Below are 15,456 nucleotides of genomic sequence, written 5' to 3' on the forward strand. Positions count from 1 at the left end.
CTCCCCTGCACCAACTCCTCAGCCACGCATTCATCTGTTCTATCCTCTTATTCCTGCCCTCAGTAGTTTGTAGCACCGGGAGTAATCCAGATGTTACTGCACTTGACGACCTACTTTTTAAATTCCTGCCTAACTTCCTATATTCTCTCCTCAGAATCTTGTCCTTTTCTCTTCCTGCGTTAGTAGTTCCAGTGCATACAACAACCTCCTGCTGGACCCTCTCCCCTTTGAGAACATTCTTCACAGTCTCAGAGATATCCTTGATTCTGGCTCCAGGGAGGCATTACACCATCCTGATGGCTCGTCGTGTCTGCAGAAATGTCTGTTTCTGCCTCTGGCTAGAGAGTCCCCTATTACAATTGATTACTTGGAACCTGTAACAGTCTTAGTACCAGAAATCTGATGTCACTGCTATTTTCCCCTGAGAGTCCATCAAAACAGCATACTTGTTTGAGATAGGGATAGCCACAGGTGACTCTTGCACTACTTGCCTCCCTCTCCTTTTCCTGGAGGTCACACATCTACCTGACTGTATCTTCAGTTTATCTCCCACCCTGCAATTGCCATCCATCAGACCCCCTATTTCCTGTACATTCCTCATTGCCTGTAACTACCGCTTCAACCGATTCTTGAGATCCAGTAGGGCTCACAACCAAACACACTTCTTGCAGGTATATTCATCAGTAAGTGGAAATTCTCCCTAATCTCCCACATCCAACATGCAGAGCACATCACTCTACTAAAGGCAATCTTTGCACTTAACAATCTACAGTCCCAGTAAATAGTACAGTCTTACTGTTGTAAAAACAGTGCTCTAGGCTAATTTAGTACCTATGTATTTATATTTTTAAAATTTAATCAAGAGACAGATCTCAATAAAAACATATAATCAAAAAATAACCCACTTATTCACTGTTGTCGGTTTACAAAAAAAGTAAGGTTACATTTTAAAATTAGTCACTTAACTGCTCCCCTGCTGCCAGCTCCCCCACATCCGTTTCTCCAAGGTCAGCTGTGAATTTCCTGTTTGTTTATTTTTTTCCTTAAAAGAAATTCAGATGTCCAGAGATACTTGAAACCAAACACCAAGGACTGCATTGTGCAGATTCACTGCCGAATCAGAGAGCAGTCTCAGTTTGTTTCCATGTGGTCACTGCCTTTGTTTCCCTTCCTCCTTTTTAAAGTGCCATAATTTTGATTATTTTCCCCAAAGTTCCAAAGCAATGCAACAGCTCATCAAACAGAAATGACTGCACCTCGAAGGACATCAGCTCCAACACTGAAAATACCTCAAAAAACCCCCAGCTTTTACAACCACAATTTTTTCCCCATCCTCCATCTTGGATTACCCAGAATCCTTAAATTCTGCCCCATCTAAGCCCCGGGTACTGAGAGAATCAATGTTGGGGAAGTTAAAATCACCCACTTCCTCAACCTTGTTGTTTCTACATTTTCCCCCAATCTGCTTACATACCTGTTCCTCTATCTCCCACTGGGTATTGGGAAGCCTGTAATATAACCCCTTCATAGTGATTGCACCATGTTATTCCTAAATTCTACCCATATGATCTCATTGGGTCACCACTCCAAGATTTTCTTTCTCAGTACATTTTCCTAATCAATAATGCAATTCTTCCATCCTTTTCATGTCCTTCTCTGTCTTGCCTGAAACATCTAAATGCTGAAGTATTGAGTTGCCAGTCCTACCTTTCTCTACACATTGTAGTCTCATGTATTAATCCAGACTCTAAACGCATCTTCTTTATCTATTATACTCCTTGCATTAAAGTCAAAACACTTCAGACCACGAGTCCCACCATGTTTGTTAATGTGGCCCTGCCTGTTCTTCTTATTAAACTTACTTGACTTAGTGTCAACCTTCTCCTCAATTGCTGCATGTGCTTACCTACTGCTCCATGTCCCACCCACAACCCCAATTTTTTTCCTGTCCTTCATCTTAGATTACCCTGAATCCTTAAATTCTGCCCCATCTAAGCCTGTGGCACCCTAGTTTAAACTCTTCAAAGTGGGAAGAGCAAACCTCTCTGTAAGGATTTTGGTTTCCCTCCAGTTTTGCTGCAATCACTTTGTGTTAGGTAAGGGGTAAATGTAGGGGTCTGAGTGGGTTGTGCTTCGGCGGGTCGGTGTGGACTTGTTGGGCCGAAGGGCCTGTTTCCACACTGTAAAGTAATCTAATCTAATCTAATCTAAAGTAATCTAATCTAATCTATACTTCCCACCTGCTCTGGAAGACCTCCCAGTGATCCAAATATTTGTAGCCCTTTCTCTTATACCAGCTCTTTAGCCATGCATTATCAGTATTATCTTGACATTTCTGGCCTCACTAACTCATGACAAAGGGAGTAATCCCAAGATTAGAAACCTCTAGAGATCTTTTTCAGATTTCTACCTAAGTTCCTCAATTCCCTTTGCAGTACCTCATCTTTCATCCTGCCTATGTCATTAGTACCACTATGGACCACGACCACTGGCTGCTCACCCTCCCCTTTCAGAAAATCCTGTGTTCGCTCAGAGACGTCCTTTACTCTGGCACCAGGGAGGCAACAAAGACGGTCTAAATTCTTCAATCATGTTAAAATCAATTTGCGTTAAAGAAACATATGTTATAGCAGAACCAACTGTATATACATCTGTCTATTAGGTGTTTCATTATTTGCTTCTATCCATGGGCAATTGCTAGAGGCTAGCAAAGAACCACAATACACATACAATTAAATAAGTATAATTAACCAATTCCATCATCTCATACACTCAGCCTGTTTCAAAAAGGTTACCTCTCATCAATCTAAGTTCCAATGAGTACTGACTGAACCTGCTCAACCTCTCCTCATAAGACAGGTCCTCTATACTTAGGAGCAGCCAAATGAACATTCTCTGGCCTGCCTCCAGTGACAGTATATCTTTTCTTAGATAAGGGGCCCAAAACTGTATTCCAGCTGTGGTCTGACTTATACCTTGTCTAGCTTCAGCAAGACCTCTGAGTTTTTAAACTCATTCCTTTGAAATAATTGCTGACATTTCATTTGCCTTCCCTATTATCTGCTGAACTAATGTGCTAGCTTTTTGTGATTTATGCATGAGGACTCCCAAATCTTTCTGTGCTGTAGGTTTCTGCAGTCTTTCTCCATTCAAATAATGTTCAGGTCCTCTATTTGTCTTGTCACATTTTCTCACATATTCCATTTGCCTTTTTAATCTGTATCCTTTATCCCTTTGTAGACTGTCATCCTCATCATTTTCTACATATTTTTACATCATCTGTAAACTTGGCTATAATTCATTCACATTCCTCATCCATATCATCAATATATATTGCAAATAATTGTGGCCATAGCACTGATCCTTGTGTCACTCTTCTAGTCGCAAGCTGCTATTCTGAAAACACCTTTCTGATCATAAGTCTGTCTGCTGTTAGTTAGCTAACCCTTTGTCGATGCTAATATACAAGTAGTCCCGGGGTTGTGAATGGGTTCTGTTCCTGAGTCTAATCATATGTCGATTTGCTCACAATTTAGAACACTATGTAAGACAGTGTAAAATGTTTTTTTCTAAGTACAAGAAAGGTTTAAATATCAAATATTAACTCTTATATGTACACTCCTATAAGTACACATTTCATATAAATGAGTGCTCGTAAGTTGGACGTTCATTAATCCAGGGACCCCCTGTATTAACTCCAGCACCATGGGCTCATCTTATTAAGGGTCTGGGTGGGATGCTCTTCAGAGGGTCAGCAGACTCAATGAGCCGAATGGCTTCTTTCTGCACTGTAGTGGTTCTATGATTCCATCCTCGAAGCTTGTCTTCTTCTTTATTACTTTTTTGGTTATATTTTGTTGCTTTTTAAAACTTTCCAAACACTCTGGCTTGCCACTAACCTTTGCCAAATTGTATATTTTTCTTTCAATTTGATGCTAAATTGAACTTTTTTTTAATCTCCTTCCTAGAATCCTTCCTCTCTGCTGGGATATATTTTTGCTATGAGCCATGTACAATTTTCTTAGACATCTGCCATTTTCCTCAACTTTTGCTGCTAAACTCCTTTTCCAGTCCACTTCTGCTTGTTTTTCCTTCATTCCTTTGTAATTATCCTTATATGTTGAAGATGGCAGCAGTGGTGTCATGGGATGAGTGATCCAGAACCTTTGTTAATATTCTGGAGACATAGGATCAAATCCTACCATGGCAGTGGTGAATGCAATAAAAAATCGGGAATACAAAGCTGGTCTATGGTATTGAGGTAAACTCAATTGATTTGTTGTAGAAACCATCTGGTTTACTAATTTTCTTGAGAGAAGGAAATCTGTCTTTACCTAGTCTGGTCGACATGTGACTCCAGACCCACAGCAACGTGGTTGACCCTTAACTTCCCTCTGGGCTGGGAGTGATGCCCACAATCCATACCTGAATATTAAAAAAGATTTAAGGTTAGCACAGTTTTTTCTGACCCAAGTTCCTCCCTGTCAAACTGAATGCTAAATTCTACTATATTATAGTCACTGTTTCCAAGGCTTTTTTTTAAACTTAGATTATTTATCAAACATGCCTCATTATGTATCACTGGATTCAAAGTAGCCTGGTTGGATCCACAACATATTGTTCTGGGAAAATCACTTGAACATTTTTGGTACGTTCTTCCTTGTGACTACCTCTGCCAGTCTGGCTATTCTGGCTGTATCCCTACCTATTGATCACTTCATTACCTTCCCCTATCCTATCTTCTGCATATAAATCGACATTTTTCTAGTTACCATCAATTCTGAGGAAGGGTTCCCAGACCCAAAATGCAAACTTTGATTTCTCTTCACAGTTGCTGCAGAACTGCAGAGCTTTTCCAGCAACTTCTGTTTTTGTCCATGGGCTCTGTGTCATTTTCTCCTTTTTATTTCTTACCTCCATCCATAGGGATTCTATGTTTTCTGATCTAAGATCATTTCTTGCTATTGTACTTATTCCATTCTGTGTTAGAAAAGGTGCTCCACCAGCTTTTCCTTTCTGCCTTTCTTTTGAAAAGTCTTATACCCCTAAATATTTAATTCCCAGCTTTGATCTCCTTGTCACTATATCACTGTAATGGCCAGAAGATCATGTCCAGTAACTTGTATTTGTGCTACTAATACATTTATATTCCAAATACTGTATATGTTCCAGTAAATAGCCATTAATTTTGCGTTTTTACCATTTTTAAGATGGTTTTAAGAACACCTCCCCATTCTGCTCTTAAAATAAGCTCCTAACTGTTCAAAATCTTTCAGTAGAACCTTTCTTCTAGTCCTGTCAATGTCTTTTATACAAATTTGGATTGTGAGCAACAACCGGATCCCTCCACCTCCCACTCTAAGTTCTTCTTCAGCCCTAAGTAGATATCCTTTAACCCTAATACTGGATAAGCAACGTAGCCTTTGGGATTCCCACTTATTGCTGCAGAGAACAGCATCTATCCCTCTCAATATACATTTTCCTATTACTACTACTACAGCAACTACAATAGCAACAACATTTCTGTCTCTTCTTCACCCCTGACCACCTCCACTCCTGTCACTTAAATGGCACCCTGTATTAAGGTGTCGTGATCAGTCCATTGATTCGTCATAGAATCATAGAATCTTTGTAGTGTGGAAATGGGTCATTTGGCCCAACAAGTCCACACTGACCCTCTGAAGAGTATCTCACCCAGACCCATTTCCCTGGCTAATGCACCTGACCCACACATCCCTGAACACTATGGGCAATTTAGCTTGGCCAATTCGCCTAACTTGCACATCTTTGGACTGTGGGAGGAAACCGGAGCACCCAGAGGAAAGCCACACAGACACTGAGAGAATGTGCATACTCCACATAGACAGTCGCCCAAGGTTGAAATCGAACCTGGTCTCTGGCGTTGTAAGGCAGCAATGCTAACCACTGTGCCACCCAAAGCCTTTCTGCAGTCTCCACTTTTGTCTGCACAGCCTGCAAGAACCTCATAATTGTTGGGTGGTTGGAGGGGCTAAGGCTCCTCCTTTGCTTAGCTCCTCATATCTGCCTCACCTGTGGTCACACCCTCCTGTCCCTAATCACAGATCAATTTTTAATTAACTAGTCTGAGGAGTGTGACCGTAGTCTGGAATAATTGTCCAGGTAACTTTCCCCTTCTCTTGATTGGAATGTAGAACAATGCAGTGCAGAACAGGCCCTTCTGCCCTTGATATTGTGTCAATCTGTGAAATCTGCACATTAGTTCTGTACATGGCTAGAAATTAATATTAGGTACAGAATATGAAGAATCTTGGTTGTAAACTTAAGAAATTCTAAGCACAATGTATAATTTTTGATGTTTTCTAAGTTAAGGCATTAGATTTCACTTTCAAAAACTGCGTGCTGCATGCTACAAATTAGCTATTTAGCTGTCTTAAGGTGTTATTTGGATCATATTTTCAGCAATAATTCTATGAATTTTAAGTTTTATGATGTTCCTAATGAGTTGAACCATTTCTGAAATAGATGTCACAAGATGATTTGCTGTGCTATGTCCGTAACTAGTATGGATATTTTTATCACTGGAAAATAACTGAAAAGTTAGTTTTGTTCCTATGGTGTTGAAATATGATTTTATTGAGGTGTATGAGAATCAGCTGATGGATATAATTTGATTCAGGCATGCAAATGTAAAAAGAAATGCAGTACAGTAACTACAAGAAAGCTTGTGTTGCAACTATTGGATAAAATGGTTTCTAAAAGTATAAACTCACCTCAACTGAAGTTTTAATGCTATTTTTCAAAAGGATTGCCATCTTCTTCTTGGCCATACATTTATCATTTCTTGTAATGCCTTCCCCCACCCCAGGGAAAAGACTTTGTCTATTTATCCAATCCATGCCCCTCATGATTTTATAAACCTCTATAAGGTCACCCCACAGCCTCTGACGCTCCACGGAAAACAGCCCCAGCCGATTCAGCTTCTCCCTACAGCTCAAATCCTCCAATCCTGGCAACATCTTTGTAAATCTTTCCTGACCCCTTCAAGTTTCACATCTTTCCTATAGGAAGGAGACCAGAATTGCACGCAATATTCCAACAGTGGCCTAACCAATGCAACATGACCTCCCAACTCCTCTATTCAATACTCTGACCAATAAAGGAAAACATACCATACGTCGTCTTTACTATCCTATCTACCTGCGACTCCACTTTCAAGGAGCTATGAACCTGCACTCCAAGGTCTCTTTGTTTAGCAACACTTCTGAGGGAGGACCTTACCGTTAAGTGTATAAGTCCTGCTAAGATTTGCTTTCCCAAAATGCAGCACCTCGCATTTATCTGAATTACTACTCATCTGCCACTACTCAGCCCATTGGCTCATCTGATCAAGTTCCCGTTGTAATCTGAGGGAACTTTCTTCACTGTCCAATACACCTCCAATTTTGGTGTCATCTGCAAAATTACTAACTATACCTCTTATGCTTACATCCAAATCCTTTTTATAAATGACGAAAAGTAGTGGACCCAGCATTCATCCTTGTGGCACTCCATTGGTCACAGGCCTCCACTCTGAAAAACAATCCTCCACCACCACTTTCTGTCTTCTACTTTTGAGCCAGTTCTGTATCCGAATGGCTAGTTCTCCCGGTATTCCCGTATTGCTAACCAGTCTCCCATGGGGAACCTTGTTGAATGCCTCACTGAAGTCCATATAGATCATGTCATGTTTCAGGTGGTCATGTTATAAGATTGCTTCCTTGATGCTGAGAAGTACATTTGTCTCTCTACATTGTTCATGTTCAAACATGAATGCGTAAATATAATTCTGTATTGGATTAAAACTTTACACTTTTCATGTCCCAGCTTTGAGATAATACGTTGCTCTTTGCATATCTTTTTATTTGTATAAACATAATACTACTTTCACATTTTGTCAAAAAATGATCCTTGGGGAAGCAGTGGTGCCGAGATTACTGGACTACTAATCCAGAAGTTCAGACTAATGTGTTTGAATCCCTTCATGGCACATGGTGACAATTTTAAGTTGAGAGGAGAAAATTTTAAAAAGAACATGAGGGGCAACTTTTTTTAATATACAGAGAATGTTCATGTGTGGAAGTCAATTGCTGGAAGCAGGTACAGTTACAACATTTAAGAGACACGAGTAATTAGATACATAGGAATGGTTTGGAGGGATATGGGCCAAATGCAGGCAAATGAAATGAGTTTAGTTTGGGGACATGGTTGGCGTGGGCCAGTTGGAAACAGGATCTGTTTCCATGTTTTTTGACTTTATAATAAAAAGCAAGTCCTACGGCAGAAATGCAACCACATGATTTTCTTAAAAATATGCCTCACTCATTAATACCTTTCATTGAAGGAAATCTGTCACCCTGACATGTCTGGCCTAAATATGACTCCAAGATCCTCAGCAATCTTATTGACTCTTCACCCTAGGTAGTAAGGAATCTGGAACAAATGCTGGCCCATCCAGTGAGACCCACATCCCATGAAGAATTTATTTTCAATAAATGACTCTAGGAATGGGGAAAATAATGTTTAAATTCTTCAGTCAAATCCCAACCCCTCTTTGATGGGTTCTTCAGATTTTCTTCTTGCTGTTCTCCAAAAGTCAAGAAATTGACAATGTCTCACCTGAATTACTCAACATCTAATTTATATATTACTACCTTTAACCTTTTGTCCCATTCCTAATCAGCTGTGTATCTAGGAACACACACTACTGATAACACAGTGCACAACAGCAGAAATATCCAAGGCTGTTCACATTGGCTTTGAACTAGGTTCAAGGGAGTGCGTCATATGTGACATGCCATAGTTATATTTATTAATATAAAACATCAGCATTGAGATAGGTGTTAAAATTGCTTCCATACCACATTGTAATCCTTGGATATGTTACTAATAAGTACATAAATTTGGAGCATGTTAAACAATCCAATTTGCTGCAGTTTGGAAGATCCAAAAAAACAACAGCTTGAGCTTCTCAACTTATTTTTTCAAACTTGTGTAAGATGCCTTAGGGAAAGACTATATCCCTCTCCATTTCTGAAAGATTTGACATTGTTTGGTATGTTTAGACAACCTAAAAGAGATGCCTGAAGACATGTGTTGTTAACTAATATGGACTTTCCTTCAGCAAATACTTTTAAAATATTTGTCCTTGGTTTCACATTTCATGTTGATTTTTCTCAGTAAGGTATAAACTTGTGTTTGATTCTGTAAATCTTCAACTTGGTCAACTTTATTTACGTAAAACTTGGATTTACAAAAATTGCTGTTTCATGTAGATGGCACCTTTTGTCCACATTTCACTCCATTGCTTTCCAAATGTCTTAACATATGATCCTAACTTTAAATGTGGAAGAATTTATTTTCATTATAAGAATTACTACATTAGATTGTGAAACTGTTGCATATAGAATTTAGTAAATTTGCAAAAACGAGAAAGAAATTGACCAGTTTTGCTCTTGGTTTCCTTGTGCTGAGGTATTATTCATGGCTGTCAGCAGCCTTCGGTATTTCACCCAAATGGTTGGTCTTTGTGTATCGGAACCTAAGCAGAGTATGTTTTGCAGGCTGCTCAGCCTGGTTATTATCCTGAGCTACAGTTAACATGTGCATTTACAAGAATGTAATCTTAAGCGGAAGCCCTAATTTATTTTCCCCTCCTCTATAGCACCAGTGCCATCAGCCTGTAACTGAAAGCACAAAGCATAGCACAGACTGGGGTGAGACCTTAAACTTTCTTTCTGGTTTGAGGGACTCTATTACAAATAGAAGTGGCTTTTGCAGTTTCAATTGTATTTTTTGGAAAAGGGCGGAAAGAAGTAAATGAGTAGGATTGTTGTGCATGTTCAGTAGCAGCAATAAATTATGCATTTATGATAAGTCAGGGTTTGTGCTAAAATGGTTTATATAGCACTTATAAGCTTTTCTGAGCACTTTACATTAATAAGTGAATTTAAACACCCCTGTTCAATGATGCAAGAGAGATGAATTGTTAAGTTAATCTGTGACCGTTGGAATATTACAGACTTGATATGTTGAACTAATGCAAAGCTGTAATCAACAAACTGATGTGTTGACCTGTACAGTTAGAAGAGTAGAGTATATAAGATGGTATGGAGGTTATTCAGCAAAATTATTTTGCATTGGTATTGAGATGGCACACATACATAAACTCATAAAAGGAAAACTTACAATTGCTGTCACAATCCCTTTTAATATACAGAATTAACTTGTGGTTCATGGAGTAAAATCAAAAATCTTGGAACCACTTCAGTGCTTATTAGCTGCTACAGCAGAAGATCGGAATAATTTAGGTTTTTTAGATGGATAATTTTAAGATGGGCTGAATGACTCACCCTACCTATTTTGACTATTTATACAGTAAGTAATAACTGATTTGAAAATTAATGGATTTGGAGGGATCAGCACACAAATGTTTTCGGTTTCTGCTATGGATTGTACACTTCCCCTTTCACTTGGGAGGCACCAAGATCAATTTGAACAGCTTCATGCTGACCAGCTAATTCAGTGCACACAAAGGTTCAGCTTGGGGACTTGTTGGTTAATCTGTTAATTGCAAATGCATATGCAGTTCACTTTCATTTGAAGCAATGCAAATAGTGAAAAAGTGACAATTTTATTTATATCAATGCCTGCAACTCCATGGAACCCTGTTTCTATATTAATATTCGTTAAAAGGGAAGTATTGTTAATTATGTTGTTCTCAAAATAAGATTCTGTCAATGTGACAATCTGTGGAGATGAATTGGGAGGCCGTTGGTGTTCAGGGCTTAGTGGAGCTACAAGAACTTTTTTTTTTCAATGATTTCTTTTGTTTGGGTAGTCTGTAAGCTGTTGAAATCAAATTGCTATGCTATTGCTGTTTCACTTTGAGTTGTTGAAGGCTACCAAATTATAAAATTAAACTTACTCTTTTGAAATTTTAATAAAATAAACTTTTCAACTTCCCATCAAACAAATGTGAACAGTTTTTTGTTCTCTCGTCTGCACCTCACTCCTCTGTTGGATGTGGAATAGTTCCTAGTTGCATAATGGACTGGCAAACTTATCCCAAACTTTTCTGTCTTTTTGTACCAAACCAGTTAAAATATTTTCACTGTACAGCTTAGGTTAGAAACTCTATGTAAGCAGTATTCATCCAAAGTGCCTGGAAGAGTGGGAGTTTCCTTGTTAGCTTTCCTGCAGAATGCAATGGCAAACCACCACATTACCTTGCCCATAGCGTGGACCAGTCGGATTCAGGTCCAAATCTGGGAAGTGAACTTGAGAAATGACAGGTAGTAAAGTGCAGTCTAGTATAATTAATATCAAGTCTGTGGAATTTCTTTCCTCAGAAAACTGTGGAGGCTGGGGTCATTTGAATTTTTGAAAGGTTGAATTATATTTTTGATAGAGCAAGAAAGACAATGGTTTCAGAGGCAGACAGAAAATTAGAGATTAGACCATAACCATATCTTAATGAATGGTGGAGCAGGCTCGAAAGGCTGATTTGCGTACTCATATTCCTAAACTACCCTTGATGGTGTTCTGTGCTAATCATCAGTAAATTGTTATAGGAATTAAAAATATGTTTTTTTATAGTGCCACGCATAATGCTATAAACATTGATTATGAATAATTGAATGCTTATCTTTTGTGAATCTTTTGAATTCTTTTTCAATGTTTGCTACCTACTATATCAACAAAACCTTTCCTTCTACTTGTATTTTTGAGATAAGGGAGAACTTGCATTTTTATGATGCGATATCATATCCCCAGTACTGGTATCTTCATTCATTTTTGGGATGTAGGTATTTCCAGCAAAGTCAGCATTTGTTCCTCATCACTACTTAGTATGAACTGAGTGACTCACTTGCCCATCTTAGAGGGCATTGAACAGTGAACTGTGTTGATATGGATTTGGAGTCACATGTAGGCCAGACCAGATAAAGATGACCGATTTCCTTCCCTAAAGGATATTGATGAAGCACACGGGCTTTTGCAATTACCAGTGATAGTTTTGTGATTTCCATTTCTGGGACAAGCTGTCTCTCCCGGACCATGAGTTCACTATGAAACACCAAGCTACTGTGTTCGTTAACCTCGTTTCATCTGGTGATCTCCCCCATCACAACCTCCAAGCTCTGAGTCTTCCAATTTTGCACAGCTCGCTTCTACCTCCTTCCCTAGGCATAACAAAGACAACTTTTTCCTAGCTACCATCATTTTGGATGAACAGTCACTGGATCTGAAATGTTTGGTTTCTCTCCACAGATGCTGCCAAATATGCTGAGATTTTCCAGCAATTTCTGTTGTCAACACAGATGACGTGCTGGGGGAGAAAACTTGAGTTGGGTCAGTTTATTTCCCTTGCTTACCCTTGCTTCTACCTTGTTTACCCTACCTTAATTCTAGTTGAAAATGAAGCAGGATGCCATGCCAATTGCTGCCTTCTGCGCTGTAATTTCTGTATACTTTGTTTCTTTCCTCACCCTGTGGCATTGAGGCCACTTTGTAGCAGATCAATAGCTGTTGATTGGTTAATTTAACGCATATCCTGGAAAAGCATAGCAGGTCAGGCAGCATCCAAGGAGCAGGAAAATCAACGTTTCAAGCAAAAGCCCTTCATCAGCAATTCCTGATGAAAGGCTTTTGCCCGAAATATTGACTCTCTTGTTCCTCGGATGCTGCCTGACCTGCTCAGCTTTTCCAACATCATATTCTCAACTCTGATCTCCAGCATCTGCAGTCCTCATTCTCTCCTAATTTAATGCATGCAACAGTTTGAACCTGGGAGCTCCTTGATCTGTATAGTTCACATGTTGCATAAAATAACATTTATGAAAGAAATAGGGGAGAATGTTCTTGTATGTTGTGATAGTTTGATGGGAAGGCATAATGTAATTACTACTTCTGTAAATTTTATCCAGTTACTTTTGATGAGTTATCATGCTTTGTAATTTACTTTGAAGTAGGATTTGAATGAGGTCAGAAAGTGCCGTCAGCAATCATTCCTGTCTACTATGCTGTTACTGCATGAGTTAATAGTTAAGGCATTTGTGCTTGCTTCTAGTAAAATGTGACCATGCTTTACAGATAAGATTTGACTTGAATTGGCCATGCCATGTTTTCAGATTCTTCTGATCTTTGTGATAATGTTAAAAATGGTGCTGAAGTCAATGGGCAATGGAAATTGAAGATACACTTTTTTAAAATAAGTGAAAACTGCTTTAAGTGAAGAAGCAGCATTAAGTAACCGAAGAAAAGTTGTGACATCATCTTTAACAAGAATTCAGTTCATAAATTACATTTGAGCTATAATTTTTCTCGTATTTGCATTTAATTTGTGATTTATATTACATGAGGTTGGATTTATTATTCTGAAAGACTTGCTGAAATACCTTGTCACTATGGATTAGCAGAAAGTTAGCTGTATATAACTATTAATCAGCTCCTTATTAATTTTAGCATATACACTAAAACTATTGGGTTGCATGGAGAATAATGTCCATTTCATTTTTGGGGCCAAAGTTTAACTAGTTTCTTCAGGTTATTATGAATTTAATGTCTTTGGAAAATAATTTTAGACAATCTAAAATCTTGCTCCAGTTGCATTATCTGGGTATAGGTCCAAAAAAATGAAATAATTCATCATGACTTTTATAAAACACCATAACTGCCATAAAATCGAAGTACAACAGTGGAAGAAATGGCTGAAAACATGAAGAATGAAGAGTCTAGACAGAGTTTCTTAAAAGTTTTTTCTTTAAATTGAGTGTTGTGGCATAGGCCAGTATTTGTTGCTTATCCCCAATTAGCACTGCTGCCTCACAGCGCCAGAGACCTGGGTTCAATTCCCACCTCAGCCAACTGTCTGTATGGAGTTTGCACATTCTCCCCGTGTCTGCGTGGGTTTCCTCCGGGTGCTCCGGTTTCCTCCCACAGTCCAAACATATGCAGGTTAGGTGAATTGGCCATGCTAAATTGCCTGTAGTGTTAGGTGAAGGGGTAAATGTCGGGGAATGGGTCTGGGTGAATTGCTCTTTGGATGTTCGGTGTGGACATGTTGGGCCGAAGGGCCTGTTTCCACACTGTAAGTAATCTAATCTAATCTAATCATGAAGCTCGGAAGAATATGCAGTACCCTTCACCTCCCAAAAAATACAAGATTTAACCCACTGGCCATTTCAGTTGAATGCATAAATTTTTGAACAAATATTGGAAAAGCACAACCTGAAAAGAGAGACTTGTATTTTTCTGCTCCTTGGGTATCAATGAGGTGCTTTTGAAATATCGTCACTGCTGTAATATAGAAAACATAGAAGCTGATGTATGCATACCCACAAATAGTGATGAAATGAAAGATCATTATTTCTGTTTTACTTGTTGGTTGAGACCCCAAGAAACACTCATGTGCACCTCATAAAAGTGCAATGGCAGTGTTTATAACCACCCGTAAGAACAAACAAAGCCTTGGTTTAATATCTGAAAATTGGTGTCTCCGATAATGCAGCACTCGTCAACCATGTTCTCAGGCCTCTGAGGTGCGTTTGAAACCCACACATTCCTTGCTGAGTTGAGAGTGGTATCACTGCGTCGAGATTTGACACTTAACTCATGTCAATTGTATTTGAATGGTGTGACCCTAAAGATTAATTACACTACCTCCTTGTGGTTTGGAGTTCATTGATGTCTGGAGACTCTTGGTGGCCAGGGATCGTATTAGATTTTCCCCTCGGACGAGTTGGGCAATCTTATCAGTAGTCTGAGATGTGTGTAAACCCTTTCCCCTGATGTTAAAAAGCTGGTGTATTATGCAATTTAATCACTTAGATTTTTAGATTAGATTAGATTACTTACAGTGTGGAAACAGGCCCTTCTGCCCAACAAGTCCACACCGACCCTCCAAACAGTACCCCACTCAGACCCATTCCCCTACATTTACCCCTTCACCTAACACTACGGGCAATTTAGCATGGCCAATTGATTTGCAAAATAGGAGCGCAGTGGATTGGTTTTTCATGTAATTTGTGAAATTTGTTTAAAATGTAAAGTCACCATCAATACAAGAAAGAGTGTGCTATTGTACATAAATCTTGAGACTTATTCTGTGTTGAAGTACAATTGTGATTGCCTTTTCAATGAGGATAGGAACACAAGGTTTGTGAAGGTTTGTAGCTCAGGTTGAGGTTGAGGGTGCAGGTTTGCTCGCTGAGCTGTAGGTTTGATATCCAGACGTTTCATTACCTGGCTAGGTAACATCATCAGTGGCAACCTCCAAGTCGCCATGGGATCCTCCATGGGATCTCCGCTATCAGGATTCATAGCAGAAGCGGTAATGCAAAGGCTAGAACAAACAGCCCTACCAATCATCAAACCAAAAATCTGGGTTCACTACGTAGATGACACCTTTGTCATCACAAAACGAAACAAGATAGAAGA

The 15,456-nt window shown here is 39.1% G+C and overlaps 1 protein-coding gene across 16 annotated transcripts in view; it reads left to right on the top strand.

Annotated features, from left to right (window-relative positions):
- LOC122549183 (protein MTSS 1-like) overlaps positions 1-15,456 on the top strand; it is a 188,343-nt gene that overhangs the window by 55,855 nt on the left and 117,032 nt on the right. For 8 of the 16 annotated variants that reach the window (XM_043688552.1, XM_043688551.1, XM_043688559.1 and 5 more), the window contains exon 4: positions 12,289-12,369. The exons of the other annotated variants lie outside the window; for them this stretch is intronic. In XM_043688552.1, the coding sequence (XP_043544487.1) occupies positions 12,289-12,369 (81 nt within the window). The remainder of the gene's footprint in view (positions 1-12,288; positions 12,370-15,456) is intronic. 16 annotated transcript variants of the gene reach the window in all.

Source organism: Chiloscyllium plagiosum, chromosome 4 (assembly GCF_004010195.1).
Source record: "Chiloscyllium plagiosum isolate BGI_BamShark_2017 chromosome 4, ASM401019v2, whole genome shotgun sequence".
Taxonomy (NCBI): domain Eukaryota; kingdom Metazoa; phylum Chordata; class Chondrichthyes; order Orectolobiformes; family Hemiscylliidae; genus Chiloscyllium; species Chiloscyllium plagiosum.